Source organism: Coregonus lavaretus (genome assembly GCF_964263955.1).
Source record: "Coregonus lavaretus genome assembly, contig: HAP1_SCAFFOLD_3420, whole genome shotgun sequence".
Lineage (NCBI taxonomy): Eukaryota > Metazoa > Chordata > Actinopteri > Salmoniformes > Salmonidae > Coregonus > Coregonus lavaretus.
Window position 1 is genome coordinate 1 of NW_028162752.1, and position 15,214 is coordinate 15,214.

The following is a 15,214-nucleotide window of genomic DNA, read 5'->3' on the forward strand; positions in this document are numbered from 1 at the left end:
GCCCTCTCCACCACTTCCAAAATTCTCGGGAGAGGTGCAAGTTCCTCGCCCCCTCCATCTCTGTGTCTATGCCCGAGGATGGCCCCTACCACTCTGACGAGGAATACTATGATCACCCCTTGTTCAGCCCTGAGTGGGATCGCTCTGTCTCCTCTCGGCCCTCAGTGCCGGCCGCTGCCTTTAGACAGATCCAAGGTGAACCGCGCATGGTTCCTCTACGTACGCCATTCTTCCTTCCTATCTTCCCTTCTTCCTCCTACCTTCCTCTTTCTCCTCTCTTTTACCCTCGATCCCCCTTTTCTGTGGTTCGACCAATAACCTCCGTCTTTCCGTCCGTCCGTGTGTTTGTTTGTGTCCCTATGGTGTCAATTAGCTCAAAGAATCTGAGCACTTTCATGTTTTGTGATGTTTTTGATGATCTAGTTTTTTGTGATTTTCCTTTTATTTCTATATCTCAATCAAAGCCATTTGTTCCCTATAGTCAACTTTGCCTCCGGAAGCATCCCATTACTTATCAAAGTGATCCGATTAATATAAACCTAACTGTATTCATTTATAATTTGAACACAAACTTGGCTGAGAAAATTATTAAACCTACATGTGCATACTTGCAAGTATACATATCATGAACTGCATACATATTTCTGTATACAGGTTAAAAAAAATGGCATATGCAAATCACGCAAACAGAGTGGCATGCAGGCCCAGGACTTGTTGTGGTCCAAATGGCTTGCAGCAATATACAGAGGATTGTTGTGCATGAACTAAGACTTGTTCCATGCACATGTTTTCCTCTCTGCCGGTCTGTGACATCTTCATGCCATGTGTTATGTATCTGTCTGTCATCTCTCCCTCAAAGACAAACTCATCCCTGAGCTCTCCCTTCTCATGTGTCCCACCACCCGCTCATACACACACACACCCGTTGTAGATCACCGGATTCACAGGAAGACTGTCAGCTCAACACACACACATACACACACACTGCACTGCAAACACACACACATGCTCTCAGAGGACACACAGCACAAACACTCTCAATACGCTCTCTCACAACTCCAAAAGGCTTATAGTATTAGTCGACAAAGACATGTCCTTACTTAGCACCTCATCAAGGCTGATGTTTCCTGTAGTAGGCTGGAGGAAGGGGCGCAATGCACCACAAAAATCTGAGGGGGCACAACATATGTGAGGATGGCTGGGGGGTGGTCCGGAGGGTGGCTTGGCTTTGCCTTTTTCAAACACCTGAAACAGCTTTTTGAAATCTAGAGCCATAATCAATATGCTTCATTCTATGTAAAAAAATATGTATATTTTTCTGCATATCTAAGCATATCTCTTGACTGCTGGTTCTTTTTTTTAAAGAAACTAAATATGCTTCTCTGCATCTCTGCTAAAATCTGGGTAAAAGATTGAAAGGAATGTGAGTCTTATTCATTACATTTAGCTATTGCTTGCTTTTCTAAAGTATGCCAACTTTGCCAACAGGCATGCCAGCTAAGCTAGTTAGACAAGCTAGCTACTCTAACTTGATTGACAGCATGAAATGGCTTCTTGGTAGCTAGTTATGAGGTTGGAAGATTGGGAACCTATCTGGGCTAGCTAAAGCCAACTTCATAGAATTGCTAGGTGGCTAGTATTAGTACAGAGAAACAACGTCTCTATGTCTCCAGCTTGCAGACTGTATAAAGGCGTCCGCATGCTTCAGTTCGGCTGGCCGAGCTCAGCTAGTCGAACCAAACGAGTGTGCTCACATACTTCTTTAAAAGACCTTCACTTAAAAAAAGAGAAAAAAGCGGCAATAGTACTGTTTGTCCACTTTGAGACACCATAGCCAGTATACACTTCCTAAAAATAACAAGAAATCTGTCATTAATTTTGACGTTTTTGCCAAGGAGAGCTTAGTCGCACAATTTTGCATCTGACTAGGATGTTTGGTGCAGTACTTCTCAAGTGAAAAAATTTACATGAGGCCGAGTCGTCTCTCGTTGAAAGACAACAGGCATTTCATTGAAGAATCCCTACTGTTGACCAATCGCCAACAAGGGGGTGTAGACTTCGGCTACCGACTTCGGCTTGCCTCAAGAAAAAATGTTGTGTGCCTGAACAGCTGAAAAAACTCTTGCCAATGTCTAAAACTAACAAATACGTCACAAAATGTCATCATAATATACAATATGCACCAACTGATCCAAACTGTTTCGGCTGGGATGCATGCGGACGCCTGAATTCATCAGTCCTCCTCTCTGTCTCCTCTCCCTGAGCAGAGAGTGCCCCTGCTGTGATGTGACCCAGCAGGCTGTACACTGCTGCCACATCCAGTCACTGCCCTGCTCTACACACACACGCGAGCTAGCACACACACACACACACACACACACACACACACACACACACACACACACACACACACACACGCGTACACACACACACACACACACACACACACACACACACACACACAGCAGCTCAGCCGCCTGGCATAACATATAAAACCCTGAGCACTCTGCCACATGGCGAGGAGAGGCGTAGCGCTGCCGCATAAATGCTTTTGGGTTGAGCAGCATATTTCTGCCTCTAAGCAGGATTTTAGAATCAGAATTTGCACCTCATAGTCAGCATGACAGCTTAGGAGTTAGGAGCAGAGGCACCCCCAGCCCACAGTCAAAGAAATCAATCACACATCACTGTGCAGAGCAGAGCATCCTCCGCATGCAGAACAGTACCGCAGCTCTGCATACTGTGGCCCCTTTATCCACAGGGAATGGATTAGGGAGACGCAAGAGAATTATCAAACTTTAGGTGTGTGTGCTGATCACATAGAGAGGATGTGAGGATATGCTTGTTTGGGGATCTGTTCCATATCTTCTAATGGTTTGGGTTTGGAGGGTTGAGTACTGATCCAGGACTGATCCTAGAACAGTGATAAAGGACGTGTTCTCCTTGGAGCCACTGTCTGTCTCTGCCTACACTCTATACTATCTAGAACCTAAAAGGGTTCTTTGGCTGTCCTCAGAGGAGAACCCTTTGAAGAACCCTTTTTGGTTCCAGGTAGAACCCTTTTGGTTCCAGGTATAACTTTTTTGGTTCCATGTAGAACCTTTTTTGGTTCCATGTAGAACCCTTTCCACAGAGGGTTCTACATGGAACCCAAAAGGGTTCTACCTGGAACAAAAAAGGGTTCTACCTGGAACTAAAAAGGGTTCTCCTATGGGGACACCCGAAGAACCCTTTTGGAACATATTGCCTACACCCCAACACCCATCACATGCTGACTAACTGATCAACTCAGGTTATGGTTACAGAACTTGGATGAGGTGAGAGTGGGATTTCTGATATATTTCTCTCAACTGACAATGGGAGGGTAAAATGTACTGTATGTATAGCTACAGTACACACCTTTGCTTGCAAAATACTGTTATAGTGTATCATGCATGCATTTTCTTACTGATAAAGGTATGTTTGAATGGAAATAACCTGATGTGGTGTGTCGGCATGGTGTGTGTATGACAGAGAGAAAGAGACTATGGCCGTTGTGTGCCTTTTTGAAAGCATCGATCCACAGCAGATTTTACAGACAGAGGTGAGGGTTCTTTTATAGCCTGACGAAGACCTTTGGGTCCACGTTGTCACAATTGCACTCAATAAAACTGCAGGAATATTCAACAGTGTGCTGGACAAGTATCTATCGTTCTGTCAGGATTATTTTATATATTGTATATAAAAAAAAGCCTCTGCATGCTTAAACTCTATGATCCAAAACATCCATACCACCAAACCTAAACAAACCACATGGCCAGGGGAGAAACGTCACTCACTCATACGCTACAACATCTGTGACCAGTGCATCTATCTCTGTCTACAGTAGATAATATACAATATACACAGTGAGCCACCTTTACAGAGCTGAACGTGTCCCACCGATTTGTACCCATGTAACCCAAGTCTGTGTTGCCAACCCGTAGTCTTGATGTCTACTGTCCACCTCTCTCCTTCTTTTATACAAAGTAGAGACCATCGAGGCTCTTACAGACACATTCGAGGAGGAGGAGGAGGAGGAAGAGGTGTTGATGTTGGAGGAGGAGGAGATGGAAGGGGCAGCAGCCGATATCGTGGCAGCTCTTGAGGAGCTGTGGAGTGGGGATGAGCCTGAGCTGGACAGCCCCCCGGCCGAGCCCTTAGAGCAGGCAGAGGCCATAGGCGAGGCCCATACTGTGCCTCCCGTGCAGGCCGAGGCAGCTAGTGCCGCCCCAGAAGGCCCTAACGGGAGGGAGGAGGTGGAGGTGGAGGAGAAGGAGGTGGCAGAGCCTGAGGGGGAGGAGGAGAGCCCTGAGGAAGGTGTGTCTGTCTGTCCTCTCTCTCCTCTCCCAGGCTGCATGTTATTGTATTGCGTGTAGACAATAAGATAATTTAGGCTTTAAGGGAATACACCACCCCCCCCCCCCCTCCCCGCTACGCTCTGCTAAAGGCTGCAAGGCAACACAGGTGAACGCTAGGAGCCATGTTTTAAAACTTTCTTCCTGGTTCCTCTTTTCTTTTTGCTTTTCTTTTCAGTTTTTAGCTGCAGTTTTTGAGACTGGGCTTTTCGTGTCTGTGTGTTAATGAAATGTCGCTGACGCTACTTACCGACGTATTGATGTCTCATTGGTGTTAACCCATCACTTAGTGTCTTTCTGCCAGTGATGTTTGCCATTAAAACACCTAATTTATATAGCATGTAAATCACCCGTTCTCTATTGCATTCAGCTGTGTTTTCTGTTCAGTTTTCCTTAAGCTGTCATTGTAATAATATCAATATCAGTGTTTTTATTGCCATTTCACTGGTTTTCATATTTTAGATATTGTGTCAATACAGTGTTATTCTGTCATTTTTCCTATTGTTCAAATATATTTATGTCTTAGTTGATCTTAATAACCTTATACTATCGACTAATAAAAGTATAACTTATACAACTTATTCTAGCAAGATTTGATGATAGATGATTGTACATCGTCCTCAAAGGTAATAGTTGAATAGTCCAATTATTCAATACACATTCATAAATCAGGGTGTAAAGCAGACATTTAGCTAAGTGCAAATCATTATGATTTCTTCATAAAGCCTGGAAAGAATGACAGAAAGGCTATTATTTTACCCTTTATTAGATATGTAAAGTCGTCATTCGTCGGAAAACCATTCCATACCTCATTGCTTGATTCTTCTCATCCATCAACGCCATGGCTGCCTGCACATTCCAGTTCCGTCATTCCGGTTCCATCACGTTCCGTCACGTTCCATGCCATTGTTCCGTCCATCAGTGAGTGGGTTCCGCCTCATGGGTTCCGCCTCATGCTCCTGTCCTGCCTCCTCAGTGATGCGCGATGCTCTCTGTATTGTGCTACAGTAAGTGATAACAGGCTGTGAGTCTGGAGCAGAGCTTTGCCTGTGTCTGTGATAGTATGGCTGGCCCTGGTTAAAATGGCTGACCCAAAAACAAAGTAGCCTACCTTTAATAGCTGAATGTTGAAGCAAAACCAAACAAACTACTAAAGATTTAACTTACAGCCTTGAAGATGGACACAGACAAACCAGACAGCGAGAGGAGTGGAACCCTCAGCCCAGACTTCACTGAACCAGAGAGTCCAGCTATCCTCAGTGGGGACCACGCAGCAGCACCCCTGAGCCCCAAAACGGACATGGCTTCCCCTTCCCCTTCTCTGTCCCCTTTCCCTTCAAACAGCCAGAGCCAAGCCAAAGAGCCTAGCAAAATGTCTATACCGGATGAACCTAAAACAGTCGCAGAGAAGCAGCCGTCAGTGGAAGTTCTTGAGTCCAGTAGCCTCACCACGGATTCAGGGTCTGGATTCACTACAGCTGAAGACAGAGGTCAAGGACAAGGTGTCCCATCTGACTCTAACAAAGACAAATCGGGCATGTCAGCTTATTTTGAGACTTCGGCCCTGAAGCCAGATGAGGGATCCAAGGGGGTTCAAGCAGAAGATTATTATGAACTGAGCACCGCAGGAGAAGAGAAGAAGGTCTTAGGGAGCAGTTCCCCAACAGTTCCGTCACCCCTTGAGATCAACTACAGCATGCTGGCACAAACACAGTCAGTGGAGGAGAAATCAGACACCAAGAAGAGTCCGATGGGAGATCAAAAGGAGACCTTACCGGCCCTGGACAGAAGTAACGAATGTAGGCTGTCTCCTGGGAAGTTGGCCCTGGATCAGAGAAGCTACTCTCTCAACATTACGATTGGATCGATGGATCCCAGTGTTCAGGGTCGACCTAGACATTTCTCCCCACTGGCCACGGACATCATGTCTTTTACCAGCGGCAGTCTGGAGGAGTCTGCCAACTATCTCCCAGTCACTACCCCATCTGTGGAGAAGGAGCCACCACCTTTCCCTCCCCTGATCCTGGAGACGGCCGCCTCAGTAACGTCCGACTCCACGTCTCCTCCCCACAACTCAGCAGCAGAGACCCCCGGTGAAAATACCAGTCCCCAGGGGTCAGAGTCCCCAGAATCTCCCTTCCCACCCAAATACTACTACAAAAATGGGACAGTCATGGCTCCTGACCTACCTGAGATGCTGGACCTTGCGGGCAGCAGGTCTAGACTGGCTTCTGAGAACACTGACCCTGAGATCATGAGGAGGAAGTCTGTCCCTGCGGACACCCAAAGCCTTGGCAGTGACTCCCTGGCCAACCTGGTTCTGGGGGACCAGAGTCAGAACCAGAGTCTTGCCAAGAGCGAGAGCCAGCTGGAGGAGTTGGGTTACTGTGTGTTCAGTGAGTACTCAGGGCCCATGCCTTCCCCTGCTGACGTCCACAGTCCCATTGACTCCCCGCCCCAGCGCTTCACCCCAATGGCTCTGGAGGAAAAGATGGCGGAGGAGAAACTGAAAATCGACGCCAGAGACAAACTAGCCAAAGACGAGAAGACAAGTCAGTTAGCTGAATGCGCCGGTTCCAAAGAAAAGGGAGAAACCAAACAAGTGGGACGGAAAGATACCGCTTCAGAGGAAAAAGACAACAAAGAGATCAGCCATGACAAATTTGCCATGGAAAACCAAAAAGACAAACCAGCTTCAACTCTGAAGTTAGCCGAGTCCTTTGTAACTCCTACAGTGACGGTTACCCTGGAAGAGGAGGGGAAGCTAGGGGACAACGGACCCGAGACGGATGCTGAGATGGCTGCCTATGAGAGGCAGATCCGTCGTCTGGAGATGGAGGACAGGCCCCTGAGCATGGAGGAGGAGCGGGAGCTGCAGGAGCTCAGGGAGAAGGTGAAGGACAAGTTCCTGGTGCACCAGGAGGCGTACGAGGAGGTGGATGCTGAAGACGTCTACCAACTGACTGGGGTTGCCAAGGGCAGGATCGGCAGGCCCGTCGGGCCCTCCCCGGCCTCTTCCGTAGAGAGCACCACAGAAGAAGACAAGGTTCCAGTTACGGAGACAGAAAAACCTAAACAGACGGGAGTTCAGACACCGCCAATGAAGGTTGACCTCATGGTGACGTCTCCATCTGTGTCAGGTGGTGGTGTGAGCACCACAGAAGAAGAAGACAAGGTTCCAGTTATGGAAATAGAGAAACCTAAACAGACGGGAGGTCAGACAACTGCAACGAAGGTTGACGTCATGGCTATGTCTCCATCTGTGTCGGGTGGTGGTGTGAGCACCACAGATGAAGAGGACAAGGTTCCAGTTACGGACATAGAGAAACCTAAACCGATGGGAGGTCAGACAACGCCAACGAAGGTTGACATCATAGCGACGTCTCCATCTGTGTCAGATGGTGGTGTGAGCACCACAGAAGAAGACAAGGTTCCAGTTACGGAGACAGAAAAACCTAAACAGACGGGAGGTCAGACAACGCCAACGAAGGTTGACGTCATGGCTATGTCTCCATCTGTGTCAGGTGGTGGTGTGAGCACCACAGATGAAGAAGACAAGGTTCCAGTTACGGACATAGAGAAACCTAAACCGATGGGAGGTCAGACAACGCCAACGAAGGTTGACATCATAGCGACGTCTCCGTCTGTGTCAGGTGATGGTGTGAGCACCACAGAAGAAGACAAGGTACCAGTTATGGAAATAGAGAAACCTAAACAGACGAGAGGTCAGACAACGCCGACGAAGGTTGACGTCATGGTGACATCTCCATCTGTGTCAGGTGATGGTGTGAGCACCACAGAAGAAGACACGGTTCCAGTTACGGAGACAGAGAAACCTAAACAGATGGGAGGTCAGACAACGGCAACAAAAATGTACGTCATGGCGACGTCTCCATCTGTGTCAGGTGGTGGTGTGAGCACCACAGAAGAAGAGAATGAGAAAGTTAGTGAAGAGAAGCTGAAGAAGGAGCAGGTTGTAGAGGTCAAAGAGAAGCTGAAGAAGGAGCAGATTGTAGAGGTCAAAGAGAAGCTGAAGAAGGAGCAGATTGTAGAGGTCAAAGAGAAGACCATGGAAGAAAATAAAAAGGTAGAAGGGGAGGAGGAGGAGGATACAGAGCAGGCAGTGGAACCAGAGGAAATCATGATTAAGATAAAACCATCAAAGCCTGTAGAGAAAGAAGAGAAGGTTGAGAAGGATATAATGACTAACAAGGAGGAAGAGGAGGAGGAAGATAGTGAAGTTCTGGCAGGGGCAGGAGCAGCGGTGAATGATGTTCCAGAACCCAGAGCTGCCATAGAGTCAGTTGTGACTGTAGAAGATGACTTGATCACTGTAGTCCAGACCATCGACGAGGGCGAGGAGCCAGGACACAGCGTGCGTTTTTCCGCTCCGCCTGAGCCTGAGACACCACAGGCTCTCCACGAGGAGGAGGAGGAGGAGTCCCAGGAGGTGGAGATCATGGAGGCAGCTAGTCTGGAGGAGGTGGGGGATGTCTCAGAGGAGGTCCGTGAGAAGGAGGTGCAGGCCTCCCCAGAGAAGGAGGTGCAGTTGGAGACTGAGGGACAGACAGAGAGCTACGACAGAGACGAGACCACCATGGACGACTCCATCCTAGACAGCTCTTGGGTCGACACTCAAGGTGAGATTTCTCTCTGTTATAATCCCATAATACATGTTTCAATGACAGATAAATTACATGTTTTAATGACCACAAAAAATAATATAATCAATGGTTAGAAAATGCAATAGTATTGTCAATATGTGACCCACCACCTAGATTCGGTCCTATGTAGCAAAATTTGTAATGGTGTTTTTTACATTGGATAAAAGTAGAGACTCCGAGCTATAAAATGATATATCATACACTGCAGTTGAGGAACAATGAGAAAGTAATTCTGCTTTGAAAGTTGATAAACTTGTAACCCCACTTTTGAGAAAATGTCCCGTGAATGTTTTGGTACACCTACTGGAGAGCTCTTCTTTGTCTACACCAATTTAGCATCATTCACAGCCTCTTAAGCCTTAGCCCCACCCCATCTCTTTAAGGATTCACAGTGTAGTAAACAACCACAGATTTCAAGACTAAAAGTGGTGAAAGTAGTCATAAAAATAAACTTTCTCTAGTCCTTGGCCTATATCCTAATCTGATATCCTAGTCATGTTGTTCTTCACATTACCGTCTCTGGTAAACACACACTATATAAAAACATACTTAATTTTGGCCTCCCGAGTGGCACAGCGGTCTAAGGCACTGAATCGCAGTGCTAGAGGCGTCACTACAGACCTTGGTTCGATCCCAGGCTGTATCACAACTGGCAGTGATTGGGAGTCCCGTAGGGTGGTGCACAATTGGCCCAGCATCGTCCGGGTTAGGGTAGGGTTTGGCCGGTGGGGCTTTACTTGGCTTATCGCACTCTAGCGACTCCTTGTGGCGGGCCGGGCGGCTGCAGGCTGACTTCGGTTGTCAGTTGAACGGTGTTTCCTCCGACACATTGGTGCGGCTGGCTTCCGGGTTAAGCGGGTGGATGTTAAGAAGCGCAGTTTGGTGGGTCATGTTTCGGAGGACGCGTGACTCGACCTTCGCCTCCCGAACCCGTTGGGGAGTTGCAGCGATGAGACAAGATCGAAATTGGGGAGAATAAAGAAAAGGGGTAAAAATAAAATATACAGTACCAGTCAAACGTTTGGACACACCTACTCATTCAAGGGTTTTTCTTTATTTGTACAATTTTTTATATTGTAGAATCATAGTGAAGACATCAAAACTATGAAATACCACATATGGAATTATGTAACCATAAAAGTGTTAAACAAATCAAAATATATTGTATAGTTGAGATTCTTCAAATAGCCACCCTTTGCCTTGATGACAGCTTTGCACACTCTTGGCATTTTCTCAACCAGCTTCACCTGGAATGCTTTTCCAACAGTCTTGAAGGAGTTCCCACGTATGCTGAGCACTTGTTTGCTGCTTTTCCTTCACTTTGCCGTCCGACTCAGCTAACAGTACGCTTTAACTTTAAATGAAAACTACTCTCCGAAAAATGTGAAACATATAATATTTGAAAATGTAGCTAGACTCTTACCCGTATAATGGATGAATGCTTCCCCCTCTCTGTCATGGATGCCATGGTTGCCCTTAGTTTGAAGATGGAATCCGGAGACAGGTGTTTTTATTCAACAGCCTACTTTATGTGTTCTGTTTTTGCACTCTCTCCGCATTTGGCAATAATCTCTCTGCTTCCAAAGGGCATTCCACTGATTTCAAAACTGTAATTTAACAATTTTATTTGTATTTACAGATGGTATACACATTTCTTATTAAGGCACATGAAAGTTCACATGTTCCAGAAGGCATTTCTGCAAAAAAACGAATTCTAAAAAATTAAATATACCTTAAAATGCCTCTTCTGTGAAGTAGTGACATGGGACAAATGCCTAGTTTCTTGAAACAGGTCAAATATATGGATCTGATACCTGATCATGTTCATGTTTATTACAATCTTTTCACAATGGAGACTTCACGTTTCATCATGATAACAAAATTACACGTTAACACTGTTTTACCCAGTTTATGAGTTTTATGCCCATATATTGTGTTGTGTTCATGGTACTACTGCATGATGATGACCTTACCATGTCTGTTTTGTACCTAGATCTCTCCACTGTAGATGTGGATGATGACATAAGCATGGCTACCGAGCAGATCGAGCCCATGAGAGCCGACCGGGTCCCAGCCCCACCAGTCAAGAAGGACAAGACTCCCCAGAAGCAGAAGCAGGAAAAGCAGCCAGTGAAGCCCAAGGCTAAAGGGGGGCGGGTGAAGGGGCGTGAGGGGCGCATCTCCACCCCCGAACATAAACCCGTCCGCAAGGAGACGGTCTATATCCCCAGGGTGGACATCAATAAGAAAAAAGGTTCAGAACTACAGTATCTCTCCAAATCAGTTTGTTACTCTATTTATTTAATTTTTGTAAATTATTTGTAGTTTCACATTATTATTTAATTCTCTTTGATTTTAAGTGGTGTAGATCTCAGTTCAGTTTGTAACTCTAGAGGGCCATTTTCCCAGATACTTCAGTGGAGAATCTCCATTTGAAAGAGCTTTTTAGTCTAGGACTAGGCTGGATATGTGTCTGGGAAACCAGTAATTATTAACATTTCTATATAGTTCTTTGTAGTTATATATTATTAATTGACAGATGTTGTTATTCTCTTTCATTCGAATTGGCAAAGATGCTCATCTTTAAAAGCCTTTAAGATCTCAGCTGAATGTTAAATGGCAATCAGAGAGCCTCTCTTGGTGGGTGTCTCTGTCCCTCCAAACCTTTGTGCCACTGTCCTTTCCTTCCTTTTCTCTGTTTGACTATCTCACCCTCTTCCTTCTGATGCTACTTGTATGTCCTTCCCTTTCTCCCTTTAATTATGTCCCTCCCTCTTCCTTCTCCTAGCCGTGATCAAGAAGACTGAGCTGACTAAGAAAGCAGAGACGCGCTCCTCTCCATCCCGGAAGAGTGTGTTAAAACCTACTGCGGTCCGACACCCACGTCCTGCCCAGCCCCAACTCCACCCCCACCCCTGTGCTAGGAGGAAACCTACAGGTGACCAACCACTCCTGGGTTTCGTCCCAAATGGCACCCTATTTTCTATAGGGCCTGTAGGGTACGGTGAAAAGTAGCGCACTAAATAGGAAATAGGGTGCCATTTGGAATGCAGACCTGCTGGCTGGGGCCGGGGAGGCTAGGCATCTGCAATGTGGCTGCAAATATCACATCTCATCAATCAATCAAATGTATTTATAAAGCCCTTTTTACATCAGCAGTTTCACAAAGTACTGTACATTAACCTCATCCTTACAGTTGTTTGAAGCTGCTATTTTTGTTAAATTTTGATACATTATTTTGTTAATCTATACATTTTTATTCTGTCTCATTTGTTTGTTAATTTGTTATGTTCAGTGTTCGCATTTTATTAGAATAAAAAACGAATTTGTTATACATTTTTCATTTGACTTCATTTTTCAAATGTGCTTGTTGTGAACAGTCAGTCGCTCAACTTTTTGGATTTATTTTATTATTTGCTATTTACTTTGAATTGCATCTTTCTCCTCCTCAGCTCCCATGTTCATTCTGGGTTTCTCTTTTCTGGGAGATGGTTTGTTTGGTCATTTAATGTTACTGCTTCAGAGTTATGTGTACCTGCAATACTTTTTATTTTCTCTCTTTCTCTCTGTATTTAACACAGACTCTCCATCTCTCACCCTCTCACTTAACTTTATCTGTCTCTCTTTAACCTGTGTAATGATTGCAACTTGTTTGCTGTGAAAGAACTACAGTGAAAGAAGTGTGTTTTCCCAGCATTTCCCCAGAGCAGGATAGTATTAGTCCCGAATGGCACCATATTCCCTGTGTAGTGCACTACTTTTGACCAGAGCCCCTAGGGAACAGGGTGCCATTTAGGATGTAACCACAGCCTCTTAAGCTTTTACCTAAAAACTGTAGTGGTTGCCAAGCAACTGGTAGTTTGGCTCCTCTCTCCCTGTAGAGACGGATATTGGTGTACCTCATCTGACAGAGAGATTTTCCACAATAGAGATATACACTGAGTGTACAAAACATTAGGAACACTTGAGTTGCACCCCCTTTTGCCCTCAGAACAGCCTTGATTCGTCGGGGTATGGACTCTACAAGGTGCCGGGAAAGCTTTCCACAGGGATGCTGGCCCATGTTGACTCCAATGCTTCCCACAGTTGTGTCAAGTTGGCTGGATGTCCTTTGGGTGGTGGACCATTCTTGATACACACGGGAAACTGTTGAGCTTGAAAAACCCAGCCACGTTGCAGTTCTTGACACACTCAAACCGGTGTGCCTGGCACCTACTACCATACCCCGTTCAAAGGCACTTCAATCTTTTGTCTTGCCCATTCACCCTCTGAATGGCAAACACACAATCCATGTCTCAATTGTCTCAAGGCTTAACAATCCTTCTTTAACCTGTCTCCTCCACTTCATCTACACTGATTGAAGTGGATTTAACAGGTGACATCAATAAGCGATCATAGCTTTCACCTGGATTCACCTGGTCAGTCTATGTCATGGAAAGAGCATGTTTTGTACACTCAGTGTATAATACGTATAATAATACTTGTGCTCTATATTTATTTAATTCTGTGGTTTTCTCTGCCACGTCCTCCACATAACTCTCTTAGACAGATAGACGATTCTAGAATCTCTTTAAATTGCTGCATTGCCCTAATTAAATTGTTCAGGGGTGAGATAGAGGGTGGGATGGGGGCGGTGCACTTATGTAGTCCAAAATCCGCTATTCTGTATGATTTCCTTCCAAAGCATTGGAGAATAGAGCTTTTCTCTAGCAGCTTGAATAGGGTCTCAGCTAATTCCCTCATTGTATACAGTAATACAGTATAATTATACAGTACTGTACCCCATTTATGGCTAAATTAACTCTCACAAAGTTTGCTTTAATAATAATTGCTTTAGTTGTTTACAGAAGAGGGGTAACTGTTTGTCCAATACTTGTCCAATACTTTTTCAGTTAGATTGTGTTTGTACAGGCTGTAGAGTGGGTGGCGTGCTTCAGCCACAGCTGTTGTGTGTGTGTGTGGGAGAGTTTTGTTGTGTTGCTGTCAATCTGTTGTAATGTTTAAAGGATAAGTTCTTTTTTTTTTACAACCAAATCTCATTTTTTTATATAAATAGAATGTTATAGAAGGGTCCAGACCTCTTTTTTGGTGATTTAACTTGTTTTTGAGAAATGTACCCTAAACAGCAAATCAATTCCTCATCCTTTTTGGGGGCCCCCAAAAAACATGAAAAAAGGCTCAAAAAACACCCAAATATGTTATTTTAGAAAAGGCAAAGCTCTCAGTATAGTGATGCAGGTCTTTAGATGTTGTACACATGAAATTGTGTCATTTCAAACTTTATCTGCAATGTTTTATTTTTAAGGGGGTAGATCACCTTTAATATTGTAGATAGATTTTGGCGTCTGTCAATGTAATTGTCTGCATAATTTCCAATCCCCAGATATTTTAAAATATATATTTTCCTTCTTTATTATTTCCCCCTAACCCTAATTGGAGTAAACTAGCGGACAACAATACTTAAACTTCTAATTCCAGTTTAAACATACTATATACATTTTACGAACACAGTATATTTGACATTAGTTATCTTTCAGCTCCCCTCAACCCCTCCCATCTATCTCTGAATACCATCCAGTTTCTATTAGCCATATATTTTTCAACTGTGCTGTGATGTTTCACAAAAGTCCTGAACCTTTCTATTCTCATAGTTTCTACAGATTGTAAATTAAAGATTAAATGTTTTGCTAAGAGTATTAAAAAATACTCTAGACCACCTTTACTCCACACACAGAGACGCGTACAAAGCTCTCCCTCGACCTCCATTTGGCAAATCTGACCATAACGCTATCCTCCTGATTCCTGCTTACAAGCAAAAACTAAAGCAGGAAGCACCAGTGACTCGGTCAATAAAGAAGTGGTCAGATGATGCAGATGCTAAGCTACAGGACTGTTTTGCTAGCACAGACTGCAATATGTTCTGGGATTCTTCCGATGGCATTGAGGAGTACACCACATCAGTCAATGGCTTCATCAATAAGTGCATCGATGATGTCATCCCCACAGTGACCATACGTACATACCCCAACCAGAAGCCATGGATTACAGGCAACATCCGCACTGAGCTAAAGGGTAGCGCTGCCGCTTTCAAGGAGCGGGACTCTAACCCGGACGCTTATAAGAAATCCCACTATGCCCTCCGACGAACCATCAAACAGGCAAAGCGTCAATACA

General features: G+C 44.9%; 1 protein-coding gene across 1 annotated transcript in view; it reads left to right on the forward strand.

Moving 5' to 3' along the window:
• Positions 1–5: 5 nt before the first annotated feature.
• Positions 6–15,214, forward strand: part of LOC311118925 (microtubule-associated protein 2-like) — a gene marked incomplete at both ends in the record, with an annotated part of 42,464 nt that continues 27,255 nt past the window's right edge. Inside the window, 5 exons of the mRNA XM_084193676.1 lie at positions 6–195; positions 4,012–4,338; positions 5,546–9,016; positions 11,034–11,294; positions 11,829–11,978. Of these exons, the coding sequence (XP_084049802.1) occupies positions 6–195; positions 4,012–4,338; positions 5,546–9,016; positions 11,034–11,294; positions 11,829–11,978 (4,399 nt within the window). The remainder of the gene's footprint in view (positions 196–4,011; positions 4,339–5,545; positions 9,017–11,033; positions 11,295–11,828; positions 11,979–15,214) is intronic.